Source organism: Bos taurus, chromosome 16 (assembly GCF_002263795.3).
Source record: "Bos taurus isolate L1 Dominette 01449 registration number 42190680 breed Hereford chromosome 16, ARS-UCD2.0, whole genome shotgun sequence".
NCBI classification, from domain to species: domain Eukaryota; kingdom Metazoa; phylum Chordata; class Mammalia; order Artiodactyla; family Bovidae; genus Bos; species Bos taurus.
The window spans coordinates 49,866,914-49,886,030 of record NC_037343.1 but is presented as its reverse complement, the minus strand read 5'-3'; the positions used below and the strand labels follow the sequence as shown (position 1 = coordinate 49,886,030).

The 19,117-nt window shown below is 57.3% G+C and overlaps 1 protein-coding gene across 3 annotated transcripts in view; it reads left to right on the top strand.

Annotated features, from left to right (window-relative positions):
* The window catches only part of PRDM16 (PR/SET domain 16), a 411,934-nt gene that overhangs the window by 99,687 nt on the left and 293,130 nt on the right, over positions 1–19,117 (top strand). For all 3 annotated transcript variants that reach the window (XM_024976786.2, XM_024976785.2, XM_024976787.2), the window contains exon 2: positions 6,023–6,357. In XM_024976786.2, the coding sequence (XP_024832554.1) occupies positions 6,023–6,357 (335 nt within the window). The remainder of the gene's footprint in view (positions 1–6,022; positions 6,358–19,117) is intronic.

Genomic DNA, 19,117 nt, shown 5'->3' with positions numbered 1-19,117 from the left:
GGTTCAGTCCTGTGGAGATGGGAATGGCAACCCACTCCAGTATTCTTATCTGAGAAATCCTGTAAACTGAGAAGCCTGGTGAGTTACAGTCAGTCCATCGGGTCACAAAGAGTCGGACACAACTGAGCAGCTAACACTTTCAGCAGCCAGTCCCCACGTGTCCTTGTGTCCAGTGCCACAGGACCCAGGTTAGATCTTTGCCGGTGGGCAGGCTGGTGGGGAGAACTCCCGAACTTCCAAGAGGTGCTCTGTGGATTTGTCTGGTTCAGCGGTCCCGGGGTGCAGCACTACTGGGAACTGCCGGCCCAGGGTCTGTGCTATGCCTGGTGGGGCTCCAGGAATGGGGCACCTTGCAAAGTGTATGAGTGGGCCTGACCTGACCTGGGCGTGTCCCTGGCTGAGGAAGAAGTTGCTAACAAACTTCAGCCCCAGATGTGTTCTTGGAGAGAGCAGTGGAGTGCCAGGAGCTTTGGGGGAGCCACCAGAGCCTGGGCCTGGCCATCACACCACACCCCAGCATGTGTCACCTTGCTGCCCAGGGACAGTGTGGTTATTCTAATATACATGCAGAAGGGGTCAGCTCCATGGACCTGGCAACTTTCAAGGTGGCTGGCTGATGGCAGAGGAGCCAACCCAGGCCAGGCTACAGGGTCCTCCTCTGAGGATGAACCCAGGAGGCAGCCCTGTTGACTCTGAGGCCTGAGAAGGAGTGGGGCCTCCGGGGCTGGGGTTTTTGGGGTCATCAAGGGGTCTGTGGAATGACAGAGGGCCTCCTGGCCTGGGGTCTGTGGGGTGACGGGGACCTCTGGGGCTAGGGTCTGTGGGGTGACCGGCTGGTGGCACAGGGCAGGGAGGACCTCAGGCTGCAACCAGGAGGCAGGTGGCTGCCTGGCCTGCGTTGTCCCACTGGGCAGGGCCGAGCAGCCCAGGTCCACAGGGAGCAGTGAAGGCTGAGGACTGACAGTGCAGTGACCGTGTGGGACCTGGGTGGAGTCTGCCTGCTGCGGACTGTCCTCCCCGTCAGGGCTCCGTGAGCTGACCGAGTTCCGGGTCCAGCTTGGCCACAAGCAGGGCACAACAGCGGTGTCCTGAGTCCCCTTTCTAGGTGGCTTGGCTCACAGGGGTCTCAGGGTCTCCTTTCCCCCCTTGTGTAAGGATCTCTCCTGTCCTGTGTCAGGGCAGTGGCACCTCTCGATCCCGGTCAGGATCAAGTTGGCTGAAGACAATTTGCTTTTTACCCACCGACCCCAAGATCAATGCTGGACAGGCCAGCTCTGTGGGGAGTGGTGCTCAGGCCCACCAGCCACGCTGCCTCATCCTGCAAGCCGGGCCCTCAGGGCACCCCGCTGGAGCCTCTGCAGCCAGTCTGCACTCCTGTGATGTTCACACACCCACTTCTAAGAGATGAGGGTGAGACACAATTGAACCAGAAAGGAAACCCAGACCTGGATGCATTTTCAGTTTTTCCCCAAAGTGTTGCCTGTGCTAACTGTTTGCGTGGAGGGTGTTTCTCTTTTGGGTGAGGAAAGGAGGGTCTCACAGCATGTGCTGGAAGGGACGAAGCTCTGCGGCGTTTGTGGGGTGAGGCCTGGCCAGCGTGGGCAGAGCACATGGCCAGGCCTGGATGGCTTCCTCTGAGCACAACGTCCCTTGTTCCTGGCACCTCTGTTCTGGTGGCTGTGGGGTGGTGTGAGCATCCCCTAAATGAGAAGGTCCTCCTGGACCAGGGCAGTGTTGGGGAGCAGCCTGCCAGGCTGGGAGCTGGGATCCGGGCCCTGGTGCCCCAGGACAGGCCTGGCCTAGGTGCCTGGGTGCAGGGGGCATGTTGTTGGGGTGTGGGTCCTTCTGCTCTGTGCTCCCTGGCTCTGGAGGAGAGCGATGTGACCCCATATGTTGGGGGTCAGGAGGATAGGCTAGGCTAGTTTCAGGGCCCTGATCTGTACTTGCTGTTCAGGACTGGCCTCCCTGCTCCCCCACACCTCCTGAGATACCACGTGGACACCTCCGTTAGATTTCAGGGTCCAGGGTGACCCAAAGAGCCTCCAGGAAACTCCAGATTGGGGTAGATCGATTGATTGCCTTTAGTCCCCACTCACCTCCAAGAGTCTGCACCCCTCAGTGAACCACTTAAAGGTGGGATCTTAGCTCACTTCTGCACTGGAGGGAGCCCCCGGGTTTTCAAGAAGCATCTTCTACTAACGGCTACTCTCCTGAGAAACACGTGACACCTGGCCTCTCAGCAGGCTGCAGCAGGGTGACCCCGGGAACCTCCCAGCCCGTGGTGGGACTGCCTCGTGCTGGAGGGATACGGGACCCCCACAGAGGGGCTTTCTCCTCCCTTCTTCTTGGGGTCTCTGGGGGGAGGCAGCCATGACCTTCCCACCCACAGGACCATGAAAAGGCAGGGTGCTGGCTGAGGTGGCCTCAGGCCTGCTGCTCAGGATTCATTGCCTCCTTTTACACGCTCAACACACACACCTGCTGTCGTCACACATATGCACACTCACATGTGCTCACATGTATGCACTCACATGTATGCACTCATACACACACTCTGTCACTCCCGGCTCCAGGGGGTAGCCCACAGCCTCCCAGAGCCCTGTGTGGTTTCATGGCTTCTCCTCCAAACCCTGCCATTCAGTGAAGGAGGAACCAGAACAAAACACCCCCTCATATTGACTCAGAGAAGCCCCCCTCATGCTCCCCCTGGCCGCAGGTCAAGGCTTAAATCTGCTGATTCCCGGGTTATGAGCAGCCAGGAGCTACAGAATCAGGGAAGGGCGGGGGGGTCTTTTCACCCTAATCACCCCCGACTTGGGATGCTGCTTGTTTGGCCAGGACAGGGTCATCAGCCCTGTGGGGATGATACAGGAAGGACCCTCTGCCCTGGCCAATCGGGCACGATCTTGTTCACTGGGGCCTCCTCTCTCTCCAGACCCTGAAATCCTGGGCTTGGCTTGGTATTTGGATGGGGCTTCTGGGTGGGGAGGAGTGTGCTCAGGGATCTGGGTTAGAGGGGCAGACAAGCTCCAAACTGGGTTTCAGCGTGAAGTCTGCCCCCAGCCCGGCTCCCTGGCTGGGACCCAGCCCCAAGGCAGGTGCTTTGTGGCTTCACCGCTGTGGCCGTGGGTCCTCTGTGGCTCTCCTCTTCTTCCTGTCCCTGCCTACACCGTCTGCTCTCCTCTCCTCTCTGCTTTTATTATTGGGTTGATCTCCTGGGAGAAATGTTGGGAATGACAGACTCAGTCATGAACCCTGAGCCTAAAACAACCGCAAAACCCCAGTGAAGGACCTCGGTCCCCTGATGAGTGAATAACGCTGCCCCCAGCCTAGATGCCAAGGTCGTAAAAACCTCCTGCTCTTGGCACTGCCTCCGGCCCTTCCAGGGAGCGTGGGCTGGGAATGTGCCGGGGGTCAGAGGCCTGGGTAGCAGGGGGCACGGGCCAGGGGCAATGACACCCCCTCCCTGGAAATACCTGCCAGCCCTGGGCTGAGGGGCTCCTCAGGACCACCAGGGGCTGGTGGTCCCAAGGGCAGCCTGGCTGGGGCTCTGGGCCTTTCCATCCAGCCTCCCTGCTGCTCAGGGACCTCAGGAGAGGACAGTCTGTGCTCATCCTACACAGGCTTCAGCAGCGTCCGGACAGCCTTCTGCTTCCTGAGGGGCCTCGGGGGCTGTTCAGTTCATCTCCTATTTTCCAGGTGTTTTCTCTGCACCCTTAGGCCTCCTCTCAGCCATGTCCAAAAAAGAGCCTCCCCACGATCTCCGCCGGCCATGGGGCAGCCAAACGAGACCTGGGCTTTCCTGGTGGCTCCAGGCAATCACTTAACCCCAGTGACCGCAGAGGGTGGGAGGCGGGCAATGCACAGCTTTCCTTTAATCAGCAGGAAACACCGCCTTCTCTCCTAAGCTGTTTGCTCGGCCAGTAAATTAAACATGCCCTTCAAGCGTTGATTTTCCTCCAGTAGGTGAGGAGTTTGGGGAAGTAGAATTCAAACAGAAAAAAAGAAAAACCACCCAGAAAAACAAAAAAGAGCCCTGAGATGGGCATGCATGGATAGGAACAGGTCCTTCTTTCTGCCCAGTGCCTTCACACGAGGGGCTGGGCTCCTCACCAGCCGGACGCAAAGGTATCAGACCCTGGGTGGAGGGGGTGTCCCACCCAAGTCTGCTGGAGCTCCGTGCAGTCACCGGGTCACATAATAAGGTGGCATGTTAATTACTCCTCCCAATTCACCTTGGTGTACGCGCCCCAGGAAGGGCTGGGGGTGGTCTTTCAATCCTCAGCAGTCTTGGGTCCTTGGGATGGGTGCACACCAGCTGCCGTTCTGTTGTTGCAGTTTTGAAAGGGTCCTATGAGTCAGTTAAAAAGGAACCGTTGGCCACTTAAAAGATAATAATTACTTCTGTGAACACTGCTAAATTAAATAAATGTTATCCCCATCATTTTTTAAGACTTCGGTTTCTTTTGAAAGAAAACATTTTGTTATTTCTCCTGCGCATCAGTTTGAGTCAGTGTGAGGACCCTGAAGTTCCCCTCTGCCTGGAGACGTCTCTCCTACCCTCCCATGTCAGGGAATGGGGAGGGGGCCAAGAGATGAGAGCCAGGGTGACCACAGTGTTTGGGTCCCTTTCTGAGGTTTTCAAGTCCGAGAAGGAGGGCGGAAGCATCTGGATCAGAGGTCATCAGGCTCCGAGCGGGGAGCAGCTCACCTGCCACGCCTCCCACCCCCAGCCCCCTCCTCCTGTCTCTCTTCTCTGAGTTTTTTAATCTTACGAATGAGAGCCACCTCACGTGAAAACGGACCATTTTAAAGTGTACAATTCAGGGGCACGCTTGCCACCTTTGTCTGGTTCCAAAACATTTTCATCTCCCAAAGGAGACCCCAGGCCCACCAACCAGTCACCCCTACCCCACCATCACGGGTCCTGTCTCTGTGGGTTTGCCTCTTGTCCATACATTTGGCATGAATGGAATCTTAGGACTCGTGGCCCTTTGCGTCCAGCCTCCTTCACTCGGTGTGACACTCGCGAGGCGCGCCCGCGCTGCCCCTGTGAGGTCGATCTTCTTCATCTATATTGATGTGAACAGCCTGTTGTGCGTCTGGACCACGTTTGTTGATCCTCTCATGTGTTGCTGCCCTTGGGGGGCCTGGGGGTGAACATTGGTGGGATCCTCACCCCTGGCCTCCCCGTTTGGCACTGTAAGGCTGATGCCGGAGTGAAGCTGGTTTTCTGGCTGTTTGACCAGCTCGCTCGCCCTGTCCCCTTGCCCTTCCCACTCTTCATTACCTCTTCTGTGCTCAGGGCCACCCTCAGGTGGACTTCCAGGCGGCACTCTTCTGGGGACAGCTGCCTCTTAGGTTGGACCCCAAAGAAAGGGCCACACCGGACAGACAAGCTGGAGACCCTTTTGCTTAGTCCCGTGATCTGGGAGCCCCCAGGGCTCCCGAGTTCATGACTCAGCAGGCCTCTGTCCTAATATGCCATTAAGTAGTAAGGGGACTTCTAGGAACCCTCCCCAGCCCCAGTACACTCCCACACCACCTCCGTCCCAGAGCATCCCAAATTTCACATAGCTCAAGTTCTGAGTCCCCCCCGAGATCTTGGGACTTGCCCCATTCCCCAATTCCAAGGCTGCAGACACAAACTGGTTCCAGAATGAATGCCTCATCACCAACCCCCCAGAGTGGAGCCCCCAAGAGTGTTTGCATTCTGGCTGTGCCCATCCCATAGAGTGTGGGCGTCCCTCCTGCCCTAATGCAGAATGGGCCAGTGTGTCCTCAGCCATTGCCAGGGGCTTTGGGAGCCTGGGGAGAACTCTGCTGACCTAGGGGGTCCACATTGTTCCCCAAGTGTTGCTGGAACCTCCCCCTGGGAGCCCCTAGCAGAGGTGGGTGGGGGGCTCCTAGCAGAGTGGGGGGTGGCCAGCCCGTTTCTCTTCTGTCCCCTGTCCCGGGCGGCCCCTAAACTTGGGGCCCAGAAGCGGAGCTGCACAGGCTGACTCTGTGTTGTCTCCTCCAGGTGACGGCGACATTGTAAATAACATGTACGGGCCGGACCCCGACCTGCTGGCGGGCGAGAGCGCGGAGGACGAGACTGAGGACAGCATCATGTCCCCCATCCCCATGGGGCCGCCGTCCCCCTTCCCCACACCCAAGGAAGGCTCGCCATATGAGGCCCCGGTCTACATCCCTGAGGACATCCGCATCCCCCCGGGGTTCGAGCTCCGGGAATCCTCCATCCCCGGCGCCGGCCTGGGCATCTGGGCCAAGAAGAAGATGGAGGTGGGGGAGCGGTTCGGCCCGTACATGGTGGCGCCCCGGGCCATGCTGAACGAGGCGGACTTCGGATGGGAGGTGAGCCCTGCCGCGCGCGCGTGTGATTGATGGCGGCCGTTTGTCTCGTGGTTCATCTATTTATAAAACCGGGTTGACGGTGCTGCCTGAGGCGGGAGGCTGGGTCGCAGAGAGTGCTGAATTTCCCAGGCTTATTTTATCCCGCGGCTTGCATGACGCGACTCCAAAAACACCAGAGGCCTAGTGGACGCTGGGAGGCCCCCGTCCGCCGCACCCGCTCTCTTCCCGGAAATGTGTCTTTAATGAGCTCATGTCTTAAACCCCTCGAGCTTCCCGTCTGGATCTTAGGTGCTAAGGCTGCCATCTCCGCAGGACTTTGGGGATCGATGGGAGTCTCCCAGAACAAGGTCTCTGCTCCCGGGAAAGTCCTCAGATGGGGGCCCAACTCCAGGCAGAGCAGCACGTGTCTGGTGGCCACACTGCCCTAGATGCCCCAGGTGCATCCATGCCCTGGGCCTCCTGCTGATCTGCTCGGGTCAGCTGGCTCCCTAAGAGGAGCTCCCGCTTCTCAGATTAGCAGGGGCAGAGAGGAGAGTCTTGTGGTTTTGATTTCCCTGATGATCCAGGCCTGGCTCGGCAGTCCTGGAGGCTGCGTGTGACCTGGAGAGGGAGGCTGATTAGGTGGGGGGTGGGGGTTGACAGCCATGAAAGGGCCCTTCCTCTGGAAGCATCCTGCTCTGACCACGAGGGACACTGGGCCCCAGTTCAGGGGGCTTTCAAGGTGGTCTCCTAAGGACCAGGGCCCCAGGAAAGCACACTCCCCTCTAGTCCTGGCCTCTCTTCAGGCCCCACAGAGCCAGCGTGCAGTGATATTTTGGGCAGGGACCCTGCCTGGACGGAAAATGCAAGTGCCAACCCAGATTCCTCCTGGGTGTTTCACCACTTCCAAAAGTGCTTGGATGGTGGTCAGAGCTAGGAAGGGGAGAGCCATCCAAGGAGGGAAGAGGGACCTGTGGGGCCGGCAGCTGTATCCCCTGCCAGTGGTTCAAGGTGGTGGGGCTCGGGGAGCTGACTCCCCCAACTGCTCGTTGGCTTTGGAAAAGTTCCCATGCTGTGTGTCTCTCAGGGTCTGTGGTCAGTGAGGGGCCATCTTTGCCCTCTGATGAGTCTTTACCATCTAGAAGGCTTCTCTTGGGGACATCACTGTTCCCTGAAGACTCGGGGTGCACAGTGCATGACCCTTGTGCATCCCTCAGGGGACCCTCAGCAGCCCTTGAACATCTCCGCCGGTCTGGTCCATCAGCTTTTGAAACCCTCTGAAAAGGTCTCACAGAGTCTGGCTTAGCCATGTGCTGGTGGTGGTACTGCAGACCTGAGACCCCCATTCCCTTCACAAGGGAGGATATGGGGGCCCCCCAAACGCTGGACACCCTGATTCTCCTGCAAGCGGGTTTGTGGTAGCACATGAGGTATGGACATCAGAGGATGCAGAAGCCCCCTACCAGCTGACAGCCCGAGCTCCGTGGATGGCTTTGAAGGTTTAGAGAGGCAGTGGGTTGACCAGATGGATGAAGGAGCAGGCGTGCCAGGACTCACCATGGCTGAGTGGTGGAGGCCACAGTTGCACTGTGTGAACCGGCCTGCCTGTCCCCTGCTGTTCCCAGGTGGCTGACTCTGTGTGTGTGCCTGTCAAGGTCGGGTCACCTGCAGAACAGGTGGGAGGGAGCAAAGTGAGGAGTTGGGAGGTGAGGCCCTCTTGGGGGCAGCTCATATGCTCTTCAGAGATCCACAGGGTGGCCCTCGCTGGGCCGAGAAGAGTGTGTTCACATGATGTGACCGGTAAGTGGCTTGGGCTGTAGGATGGCCTGTCCTGGACTTCCCACCTGGCTATTTTCAGGAGGAATTTTGGGGTTTGTGTGATGTGCTCAGAAAGGCCCGGACTACTGAATTAGGAGACAGCTTCAGATGTTGGAGGGTAAACGAACCCTTCATGTAGTGTGATGGATGACCTTGAGGTGACCTGATTCTCATTGGTTCAGATGCAGGCCTCTGTTTGCTCTAATTTTAAAGAAACGGCCTGTATCACGGCCGCCCCCGGTGCCGGGCCTGGTACAGGCCGTGCTGTTATCTCCCCGGCACCTGTTGACTTTGCGATATTATTTGTCCTTGTGTACGTGCGGGATCGCTCCCCTCCGAGGTGCCTCCTGCCCCACCCCAGGCAGCACCTTGATTCCGGGGCCCAGACCTGACTGCCACCTTTCCTGCCGGCCCTGGCAGATATTTGCTCTGCGTCCACGTCCTCACGTCGTGTTCCAGATGCACTGTGTGACTTGCCTGACCTTGTCTCCTTGGCGAGTTCAGGCCTGACCACCTGTTCTGGGGCCATCTCTGGGCTTCCTGGCCTCCTGTCCTATCCCCTCCAACACAGTCATGAGCAGCTGTTGGCGTCGCCGTGGTCATGGTCAAGCCCCAAGAGCAGAATTGGGCACCCCCAAACCCATGGTGAACCTGCTTTGGCCTGAAATAAATCATGAGGTTGAGGTGGTTTCTTTCTAGCTCCCTGGATCTCTGGGCAGAAGTCAAATAGCCTCACTTATGTCCCCAAACAGGAGACTGCTGTGTCACTTGGTTCCTGTGTCCTCCTCCTGGTGACAGTGTCTGTCAGTGGGCCTCACTGCCCTTGACGGACAGGTATGGTCCTTACCTTCACTCTGCTGCAAACAGGGCCCAGACCAGGAGTGGAGAAGCCAGGCTCCAGAATCTAGACCTTTCCATGGCTCCGGACAGCAGAGGGGCCTCCAGAGGAACCCCAAGTCCCGAGTAAGGTGGCTGATTGTGTCCTTGCACCCTGCAAATGCCCGCTCCAGGCCTGCGGTCTGCTCAGCCCCGTGAAGGGTTGGGAACAAAGACGATCACTAGGACAGCGTCAGTGTCTGAGCATCCCGGCTGGGGACGCCAGACAGACTGAGGCAGGGCCCGGGGACAGCACCCGCAGGCCCACAGTCCAGTCCTGAATGTTGCATGTGTCATTACTCAGTGTCACCACAGTACTTGAGCGTTGTCAGTCAGTGTGATTTGATGTGACTACGGTTTACATGGCATTGAGTCACTGAAGACGAACAGACCATCTTCTAGCAAAGATGGCAAAGCAGCTCTGAGAGGAGCCAGGATGGTTCTGGATCCTGAGGGGCGGTGGGTGACAGCTGCGCTTGTGTCCTAGCCTGGGTCAGAGCATGGTTGCTCCCACGGGGTCTGGTCTGGAGGTGCAGCAGGGGAGGAAGATCTAGGGAGATCCCCTTGCAGACACAGGACGGGTGTCTCTCGGAGGACTGGCTCAAAATCAAGGTCAAACTGATGATTCTTACCGTCATTTCACTGAAACAATTTTCTTTGTACTGGGAGAACAGAATTCCTGTTCTGGGCCATTTCACTTAACTGAAATCCAAGGGTCCCACGTCATTTTCTTTCTGTGGTGAGGTTTCTGGTGACTCGACCCTTCTGACAAAAGCATTTCTGTCCCTGCTGGGGTGGCGTGGGTGACCTCGCACCTTTCAGGGTCAAGGTAGCAGGAGCATCCTGGTTTGTGCAGGAATTTTACTTGAGCGAAACAGGAAGGCATGGGTTAGCCCCATGGCTGGGTATCCTCCTCCTGTTGTTCACCTGCTTTGTCTTCACATGGGCGTCAGGAAAATTTGATGATTCTAAATATTCCCCCTACCCTGACCCTGAGTGTTCTGAGGGAGGCCGGAAGTGAGTTCCTCATTTTGGGGAAAAAGCACAGCTCTGCTCTCCATGCACCCGGACCTGGCAGCCATGTCCTTGGACACAGACAGGAGCTTGGGGGTGAGTGGAACACGGCTCCCTGGGCTCCATCTCAAAGGGAGGTGTCTGTCCCCTGCCCAGGACTCCTAGCCCCTCCCCTCCAGACACAGCCTGCCCGCTGACGCAGCCACCACTCACCCTCCCAGAATAAATCACCTCGTGATTGCATTCTATTGCCCCAGGGTCTGAAAAACAATGATTTTGATCATTTGTTGAGTAAATCATGACATTTATCATTGTGCTGTTTATTTTGCTAATTAAGAGATGGCTGCGAGTGGCAGGCCCGAGGGAGCCGGCTGTGGAACCCGCTCCTCGGAGGTGCCACCTGCCCCGAGGCGGGACCCCGCAGCTGTGCTTGGGTTGGGGCGGCCGCACAGGCCCCCAAGGGGAGGCACGGGAGCCATTTGCACACTGAAAGCACCCGGCTCTGCTTGTCTCCCCCAGAAAGGCGGGCTCTCTGGTGCCCAGCGCGCTGCCCAGCCTGTAACCGACACTCAGGCAACGTCTGTCAAAAAAAAAAAAAAACACGTCTGCCTCTGTTTAAGGAGCTGGTGGAAAATGTTAACGTGAATTGATGGGGTTTCAATTATCTGAAGAATTTACTCGAGTGGATTACCTCATCCTTTTGGCCGTGGTTCCTGAATATTAATACACATGTTCATTTGCTCAATCAACAAACGTCTATGTCTGGCCCAGGGACTGTGGGAAGCTCCAGGGTCAGCGGGGAAAGGCTGCCCCGTCTCTCCAGTGCTACAGTCATGCGGTCCCCAAGCCAGTGCCTCTGGGGTCTCCGCTCTCCCTGGACGGCTCTGGTGAGGGCAGGACCTGACGGCCACCCCTGTGGACCATGGGCTGCCAGAACATCCAGAGATGCCAGGTAGGGATGTTCCAGGCCAGGGCTGGTACCCAGCTCTGCATGCTTAGATTCTGAGACACTGTTGTGAATGTGAGACTGAGTGATGATCCAGAACCCCTGACCCTGAAGAAGGGCATGGGGTTGAGGAAGTGAGCTCTGCTTGTGCCCACTGGTCCCCCTACATGTATATATTTTTAGAAGAAATAATGCTTCCTCTTCCAAGCTGGGGCCATGTGTCCTTAAATTAAGGAGGAGCTAAAGGTCTGTTTTTGGTCCCAAGTGGCAGGAAGACGAGGAAGCCCAGTGGGGTGTCTGTTCCCTGAGACTCAGGGTGTCAACACAGTGGGAGCTTGGCCTCTAACATCTCAGGGACAGAATATGGTGGGGTTTCCCAAGGCTCGTGACACATGCATAAACATGTGGTATGGAGATCCGAGGACTGAGGATGCTTTTCTAGGTCTAAGGGCTGAGACCACATTCACTGAGACAGATAGAGAGGGGCAGGTGTTCTTGGGGCTCTGGCCTCTGTGCCCGGCCCCTGACACCTGCCCAAGCCTTGCTGGGGGTCAGGTGGGCACCCCAAGACTGCAACCACATGGCCCCAGCTGAGCCCCTGATCTCCGTGGGAAAAGGCCTCCTCTTCTTTCTTCTGCACTTACACCCTCACACTCTGGCTTCAAGGACCCTGTCCTCTGTCCTGCTGAGCTGGCCACAGATGCCAGCACAGACTCACAAACACCCCAAGGCTCCCTGCCCCTCAGGCCATCAAGTCAATACTCCTGCTATAATGGAGCACCCACCTTCCCCTGGGACAGAGTTCCCAAGGCTCCTGGGAATGGGCTTTAAGCCTCTCTACTTCCTGCTATGTAATGACCTAATAAGAAACCCCGGCCACCTAGAGACAAACGTGTGTGCTTGACTCATCGCCTAGACGAACTGGATGCCTCTGGTGGCCCCAGAAGCATGAGCTTCCCAGCGCCATGCCCCCTGCATTGACCTCCCGGCACTCTGCCCCCTTCTGCCTTCACCTCCTGGTGCTGTGGGCTCCTGTCTGGCCCCCACAGGGACAAGGCCATGAGCACCACCACAGCCAGAACTGCCATTCCCCAGGATTCAGGAAGGAAATGTCCATCCTCCAGGAGAAACACCAGCAGTGACCAGCGGCGAGTCTGGACATGCAGATGTTTCATCACCAGCAGCCTCTGTGGAAGCGGAGCTGCCGCTCAGCCAATGGACAACCTCTTCTGCACCCCAGAATCATCAGCAGCCTCAGGATCTGGGCACTTTCTGCCCTGACCAGCCCTGTGGATGGACCCGCAGCCCCAGAGCAGCGGGAGAGGAAAGCTGGGCCCAGCAGCCCCTTCCGGCATTCCAGGTGACTCCAAGAGGAGGTTCACCTAGCCTGGGAGGAGGGGCAAGCCCTGACTGAACAATGGCCGGCTGCCAAGTTTGCAGAGAAAAATGTGACAGCTGGTACTTGAAGGTCAGGACTGTCCTTCAGGTGTTTCCAGGGCATCTGAGACCTGAGAGCAGAGATCTCTGTCAGTGGGTCTCATATGGAAACCCCCGGAGCATCAGAAATACAGGTGCCCAGACCCCACCCCAGAGATGCCAGGCTTTGGCCAAATGGAGGGACCAGCCATGTGTATCTGTCCAGGATGGTCTTGGTTTTTGCACCAGAAGTTCCAACAATCCTCCCTGGGTTTGTGAAAACTCCCAGGAACTTAGAATGTGCCGTGTGGGTGAGAGCAGCCAGTCTGGAAAGAGAGAGGGGGGAATCCTTTCAGGCCTGCAGCATCTGTGTTAGGGGCCCTGGCAGGAGGGCACAGCTAGGAGCACTGACGGAGCAGAGGTTTCCGAGAGGACCACCACCCTTCTCCCGCTGTGATCCCTCCACTGGGGGGTCCAGGTGAGGGGGACGATTTGCCATGGCTCGCTGAGGGTAACCTGACACTTCAACAGGCGATGCTCCTGCAAGGACTGGCTCATCCCAGAGGCACCCTGAGGCCAGTGCAGGCGGCCATGCTGTGTGACGCACACGTACACTTCCACTTTCTTCCACACGCATTCCCTGCAGGGACCACACTCCAGCATTTTCTGTGCATCCTTCACCCTAAAGCTGTAACAGTGTGTGCTCTTGCTGACACAGTCGGGGGTGGGGGTGCACCTTGCTCCTTTTTATTTCACTCTTAGACTGTCTTATTGTGTTTACTCTTGGAATTCCAGCCGTGCGGGAAAGTACTGTGGCCAGGCTGGCACAGGGGGCCAGGACTGGTTTCAGCTCCAAAAACTGGGCCTCCTGCTGGTCCGACGGCCTCACTCGCAGGGTGTGGTATTCTTGGTCCCTGTCCTTGCCTGTCCTTTCTCTCTGCAGCACCAGAATGCACACTGGGACCTTCCTGGGCGCATCCCACCCCCCAGGGACCGGGAGCCCGGAAGCTGTCTGTACTCTGCCCTCCTCTGCCCGGCCAGCTAATTCACCCCTTACACTGACTCTGCTTCTGCGCTGTCTGGGGTTTATTTTAGGCCTAGAAACGTGGCAGGGCTTTTCTCTTTCCATAGTGATTTTCTGAATGTGTTTAGGAGGCATCACGTATATTGAGAAAGCGTCCAAAGTCGTAAGTCACCGCTCAGTGAACGTTCACACCCGTGGAAACAACACCTGGATGGTTAACAGGTCTGGGGACCTCTTATCTGGGAAATCTGGGAACCCGGATTCGACAAGGGGGCCATCCTGTGGGAACAGGGCCGAGTGGGAGGCGGCCTGGGAGCGCTGGGGCAGAGGGGTGGGGGCCACAGAGGCCCGCGCCATCTCGTTTCCCCAGGAACCGCTCCCAGTGCAGCTCCTCTGCCATCTCTCCCAAGCACCATGACATCAGGTCCAGACGTTTTTAGCCCAAGAATGCCATGAAACCCTGCACTATCTTCGGCCCAGCTCCGAGGCGCGGGTATATAAGGAATTTTCGGAAAAAGGACAGAGAATGACTAAGAATACCTCCCTGGTAGTTCTTCTTTATTTCCTTAAGGGGTAATAACTCAGCCACAGTCCAGCAGAGGGTACTTTCTTTAAATAGAGCATTCTGATTCACAAGCGAAAAAGGAAATAAATATTTTCTTTTCATATTCGAGAGACGTCCATGAATACCAACTTCTTAAATGGTATTTTACCATCCGCATCTCTCTCACACACGCACACACACGCACACACACACACACACACACATATACACCGGTGACACAAGCCCATCCTCACCCCAGAATGGCTGCTTGTGAACCAGAGATGTGGACTAGCCTCAGGTTGTCAGAAGGAAGTGAGAGGAAGGCAGATGGAGGGGATGACGTCTTCGCCCGGGACCCGGGCTCACCCTTCCTGCTGGCTCTCTGTCTCCTCGTCCCCCCTCCTCCTTCTTTCTCTTTTATCCTTAAGGGAAGTGGGGTCACACATTCAGGGATCATGACAAAGGCACCTGGGTCCCTGTGCTGGGCAGGACTGGTGAGGCTGGGGCAGGCTGACCAGGCCAGGAGGGTGGACAAGAAGGAAGCCCTGGCATTCACTAGGCGTCTGCTGTATGCACATGCCAGCCATGCCAGGCTCTTCCTGATTTGTGATTCTCATTCTGTCTGTGGTCAGATCCCATGCCCCAGCCCCATGGACTGCACTGGGACTGGCAGGCATTAATGCCTACCCCCTGGGCGCCCCACTGTGAAATTCTCTGGATCCCAGAGGCAGCTTTCAACCTTGCTGGAGCCAGGATTCTGAGATGGTCCCAGGGTGCTGGGAGCCTGGCTGGTGGGAGATGTGTTCAGTTCAAGCAGGAACTGTGGGGACCCCATCCCAGAAGATCAGTCTGTGAGGCACAAAACCCAGATTCCACCCCCATCCGAAAGAAAATCTTTTTCACCCGTTTGCCTCAGGCTTTGATTCCGTGAAGCTATGGTTCTCAAGTGATTGTGTTGAGAATTCTTGAGGCGCCTTCAAATGCAGGTTCAGGGCCCCACCCTTACCTCTGTGTGTGTGTGTGTGTGTGTGTGTGTGTGTGTAAGTCACTCAGTCATGTTTGACTCTTTGCAACCCCATGGACTGTAGCCCACCAGGCTCCTCTGTCCCTGAAATTCTCCAGGTGAGAATACTGGAGTGGGTTGCCATTTCCTTCTCCAGGGGCTCTTCCCAAACCAGGGATTAAACCCAGGTCTCCTGCACTGCAGGCAGATTCTTTACCGTCTGAACTACCAGGGAAGCCCCACCCTTACCTAATGGATTAGAATTCCTTATGGGAGTCCCCAAGAACCTGCGTTCTAATTAGCAGTGGAAGAGGGGGCACTAGGAATTCTCCATTTATGGGTGGAAGCCCAGAGAAAGAGGCTTCACTTGAATCTACCTGCACTCCCCCGACCCGCCCTGTGTGTCCCACCACTGCTGGACCCCAGAGCTGGGAGCAGCCTGGCTGCCACCAACAGAAGGATCCCACCCCCACCATACAGCTAGCCTTTAGCATGGCTCTCCTCGGGTGGGTAGCCCCCTGGAAACTGACAAGCGACAAGACCCCCCTCCCAAGGGCATTGCAGTGATGGTCAAGGTTGGGGGGAAGGCCCAGACACCAGCTGTCCATGTCATGCCTGGAGATTACCTGGTGCATCATCATTTCTCACCTTCACTGTGCAGGTGGGAGGTCCAAGCCCTAGAGAGGGAAGGGAGTCCCGCTGGGTCATAGGGTAGTTTGGCATAGGGGCAGGAGACCAGGCAAGGGACCCTCAGGCAGCTTCCTTCAGCCCTGCCTCTTGACTCTGCAGTTCATGCAGACAGCATGTGCTGAGACCAGGGACTGGGCAGCCCCCTGACCCCTCCCCAGAAGTTAGAGCAGCCCCCAGCCCACGTGGGTACTCTGTCTTCACCACTCTGTCCAGGCCTCAGCTCCTCCATGGGAATGGGGACCAGTAAGGCAGGGAGTGGTCCAGACATAGCCCTTGGCCTCCTCTCTCTGCACCTGCACTGCTGGCCCAGCCGGGGTGGCTCTCAGGTTTGGCCTGGGCCGCCCGTGGCCCTGCCTTCTCCAGGCTGACCCTGCCTTCAGGAAGCATGTGGTGGGATCCACCTGCTGAGACTGAGGCATCTGCAGCATCGCTCATTTACACAGACAGATTATGTCAAGTACTTTCCCAACAGTGGCCTCTTATAGAGTATAACGGGCTGGAGGGCAGCCCCTCTGAGCGCGGGCAGCTACTGGCCAGGCGGCTCCCCGGGGACCCCCAGCACGGCCTTGGCCAGCCTGTCATCCGCTCCCTCCCTCCCTGCTGGTCAGATGAACGTCCCAGGCCTCGCAGGCCATAAAAGGTCTCCCTGGGTCATGGGACAGGGTGTGGACCTCCCCGCCAGGCCTGCTTATCAGAGCTTCTCTCGAGGTGAGAATTTTTGTGGGCTGGTCACCTCCAGGTTAGGAATGTGCTCTCATCATGTCACAGGCCACTTCGGCTCAGCCAGAAACCAGGGTGACCCAACCACTCCCCGCCCGTCGAGGGGCAGTGGCCGCCGGAGATCTCCTGCAGGACGTCCTCTCCTGCTCTGTCCAGGGCTGGCGTGGTGCTTCCTCCGCTCTCTTGGGCCCACAGGACACTGAGATGTGGCTGGGTTTGCTCTGATGGAGGCCGGGTCAGGCCAGGACGCCCTTTGAGTGTGAGAGGTCAGCCTGGGCGCACAGCAGGAGGCCCCACGGGAACAGCCGGAGTCAGCATTCTGGCGCATGGTGGCCCCTGCCTGCTTTCACATTGTTTAGAGCACAGAGAGCAAAATGGCCTAAAGGTGATATTTCAAGTCAGCCGATGGGATGCCCGTTGGTGTAGGTGGTGGTGTCTCCTCCTTGGAGTGGGAAGATGCTGAGTCAAGGATGCCCTGTCATCACTCAGGAGTCAGCGTGCTCCCTGCTCACCTGTGTGCCCGGCTACCTGCGACACATGATGCAGTGTTTCCAGGCAGTGGCTTGAAGAGAGGCACCGGCCTCCCGGGCAGTGCCCAGGGTGTGCATGCACCGCATCCTGCCCTTCTGTCCCAGCTGCGCACCCTCTTCCTGGCCAGGCAGCGCGGGGCTGGGATCACCAGCCCCCAGTGGGCCGCAGGAAGTACCTTGTCTGGCTTTCAGGCCGCGTCCCTGCCTCCTGGGCTAATGCCCAGTCTAATTGCACATCCCATTGTGTCGTCCCTGTTCAATCATGTTCAGAAATACCTCCATCCCCTCCTTGCCCATTCAGATCTCTCTCAAGTCCATTCTGGCTTATCAGCACAGCCATTTCAGGAGCGGAGCTAAGATTTCTGCCATTTAGGCCCGAGGCATTGTCTGTCCCTGTGGCGGCGGAGATAAACCCTCACCCAGAACAAAGTCGCAATGACCTTTTACAAGTAGAAGCAGCCTTGTTTCCCTCCAGACTCATTTATCAGCCTTCCTTTCAGCCTGGCGCGCAGCGGAGGCCTGGGAGAGCACTGCCAGGCGGGGGTGGACAGGGATTAGGACGCCCGGCTGCTTCGTTCTCTGAGGCCCCTCGGGGTCCATGGGGACAGAGCTGTGCGTGGCTCTGGGGAGGGGCGGTGCTCACCAAAGAGGGTGGGGCCTGCAATGGCCGGGCCTGAGCAAGGTGATCATGTCCCCTGCCCTGACCTCCTTCAGGGCCAAAGTAAAACCTTGTGGACCAAGCCTGAGGCAGGCTGGACATAAGTGGCAACGATGCTGATGAAATGGCCTGCATCTCTGGAGCCTCCAGGCTGGCCTCTGAGCTTTGCGGCAGCTCACAGGTTTGCCCCACAGACCCCAGATAGCCTCCTGGCATCGGGCCAGCTTGGCAGGAAGCTGGGAGGAGAGGTCTCTTCCAGGCCAGATACCATAAGAGTCAACATGGGTGGTGCTTTGGGGCAGAGGCCCTTCCCAGGAAAGTATTTCTAGAAGGTTCCAGTTGCCTTGGCTCCTGGAGCTTCGGTCACATGGGAACAGCTCGTGGATGGACCATAATGAGCCTCATGTGCGTGAAGCACCCCAGGACCCAAGGAGTGTGTGCCCCTTCTTTCAGTCTCAAGTCTGAGCTTTCAGAGGTGACTGGCACCCTCAGGGGTCCAGGCTGCAGCCCCATATCCTCTCTCCCCACCAACCTGGGAGACTAGAGGTTCAGGTCCTCGGGGTCACTGGGGGCTGACCTCTGGAACTCCTTGGTACAGGTAGTAGGTCCTGGGGTGTCAGACACCCCTAAACTAGAGATGGGCCCCCTCGACTTTCTCTCGTCTCCTGTCTTTACAGCAGGGACCCCACAGTGATGACTACCCAGGCTCTGAGGGGTCCCCTTTTGTTGTGCAGCTGCACAACCAGGGGCCTCCCAGGAGCAGAGTTACTCTTGGCAGCACCTGAGCCAAGGCAGAGGGCAGGCCCAGCTCACCTGCCAAAGTCGCCCTGGATGTGGCCGGAGTCTCTGTGGGCCCACTGAAGCCCTCTATCGGAAGCTTAACTTTAGACTCAATGTTAAGAAGAGACTGAATTTCCCTGGTAGCTCAGTTGGTACAGAATCCGCCTGCAATGCAGGAGACTCAGGTTTGATTCCTGGGTCGGGATGATCCCCCAGAGGACGGCATGGCAACCCACTTCATTATTCTTGCTTGAAGAATTCCATGGGCAGAGGAGCCTGGTGGGATACAGTCCTACTGCTGCTGCTGCTGCTAAGTCTCTTCAGTCGTGTCCGACTCTGTGCGACCCCATAGATGGCAGCCCACCAGGCTCCCCCGTCCCTGGGATTCTCCAGGCAAGAATACTGGAGTGGATTGCCATTTCCTTCTCCAATGCATGAGGGTGAAAAGTGAAAGCAACTGAAGTTGCTCAGTCATGTCTACTCTTAGCGACCTCATGGACTGCAGCCTACAAGGCTCCTCTGTCCATGGGATTTTCCAGGCAAGAGTACTGGAGTGGAGTGCCATTGCCTTCTCCAGGATACAGTCCATGGGGTCACAAAGAGTGAGACACGACTGAGCGACAAAGCACAGCACAACGCTAAGAAGTGACCACGAGGTCTCCCCTGGGATCTAAAGAACAAGCTTGGGTCTCCCTGATGGTGTGCTGACTCCCCTGAAGACGCAGTGGAGCTTGGCGTGCTTGTCCTGCCCTGGGCCAGCCT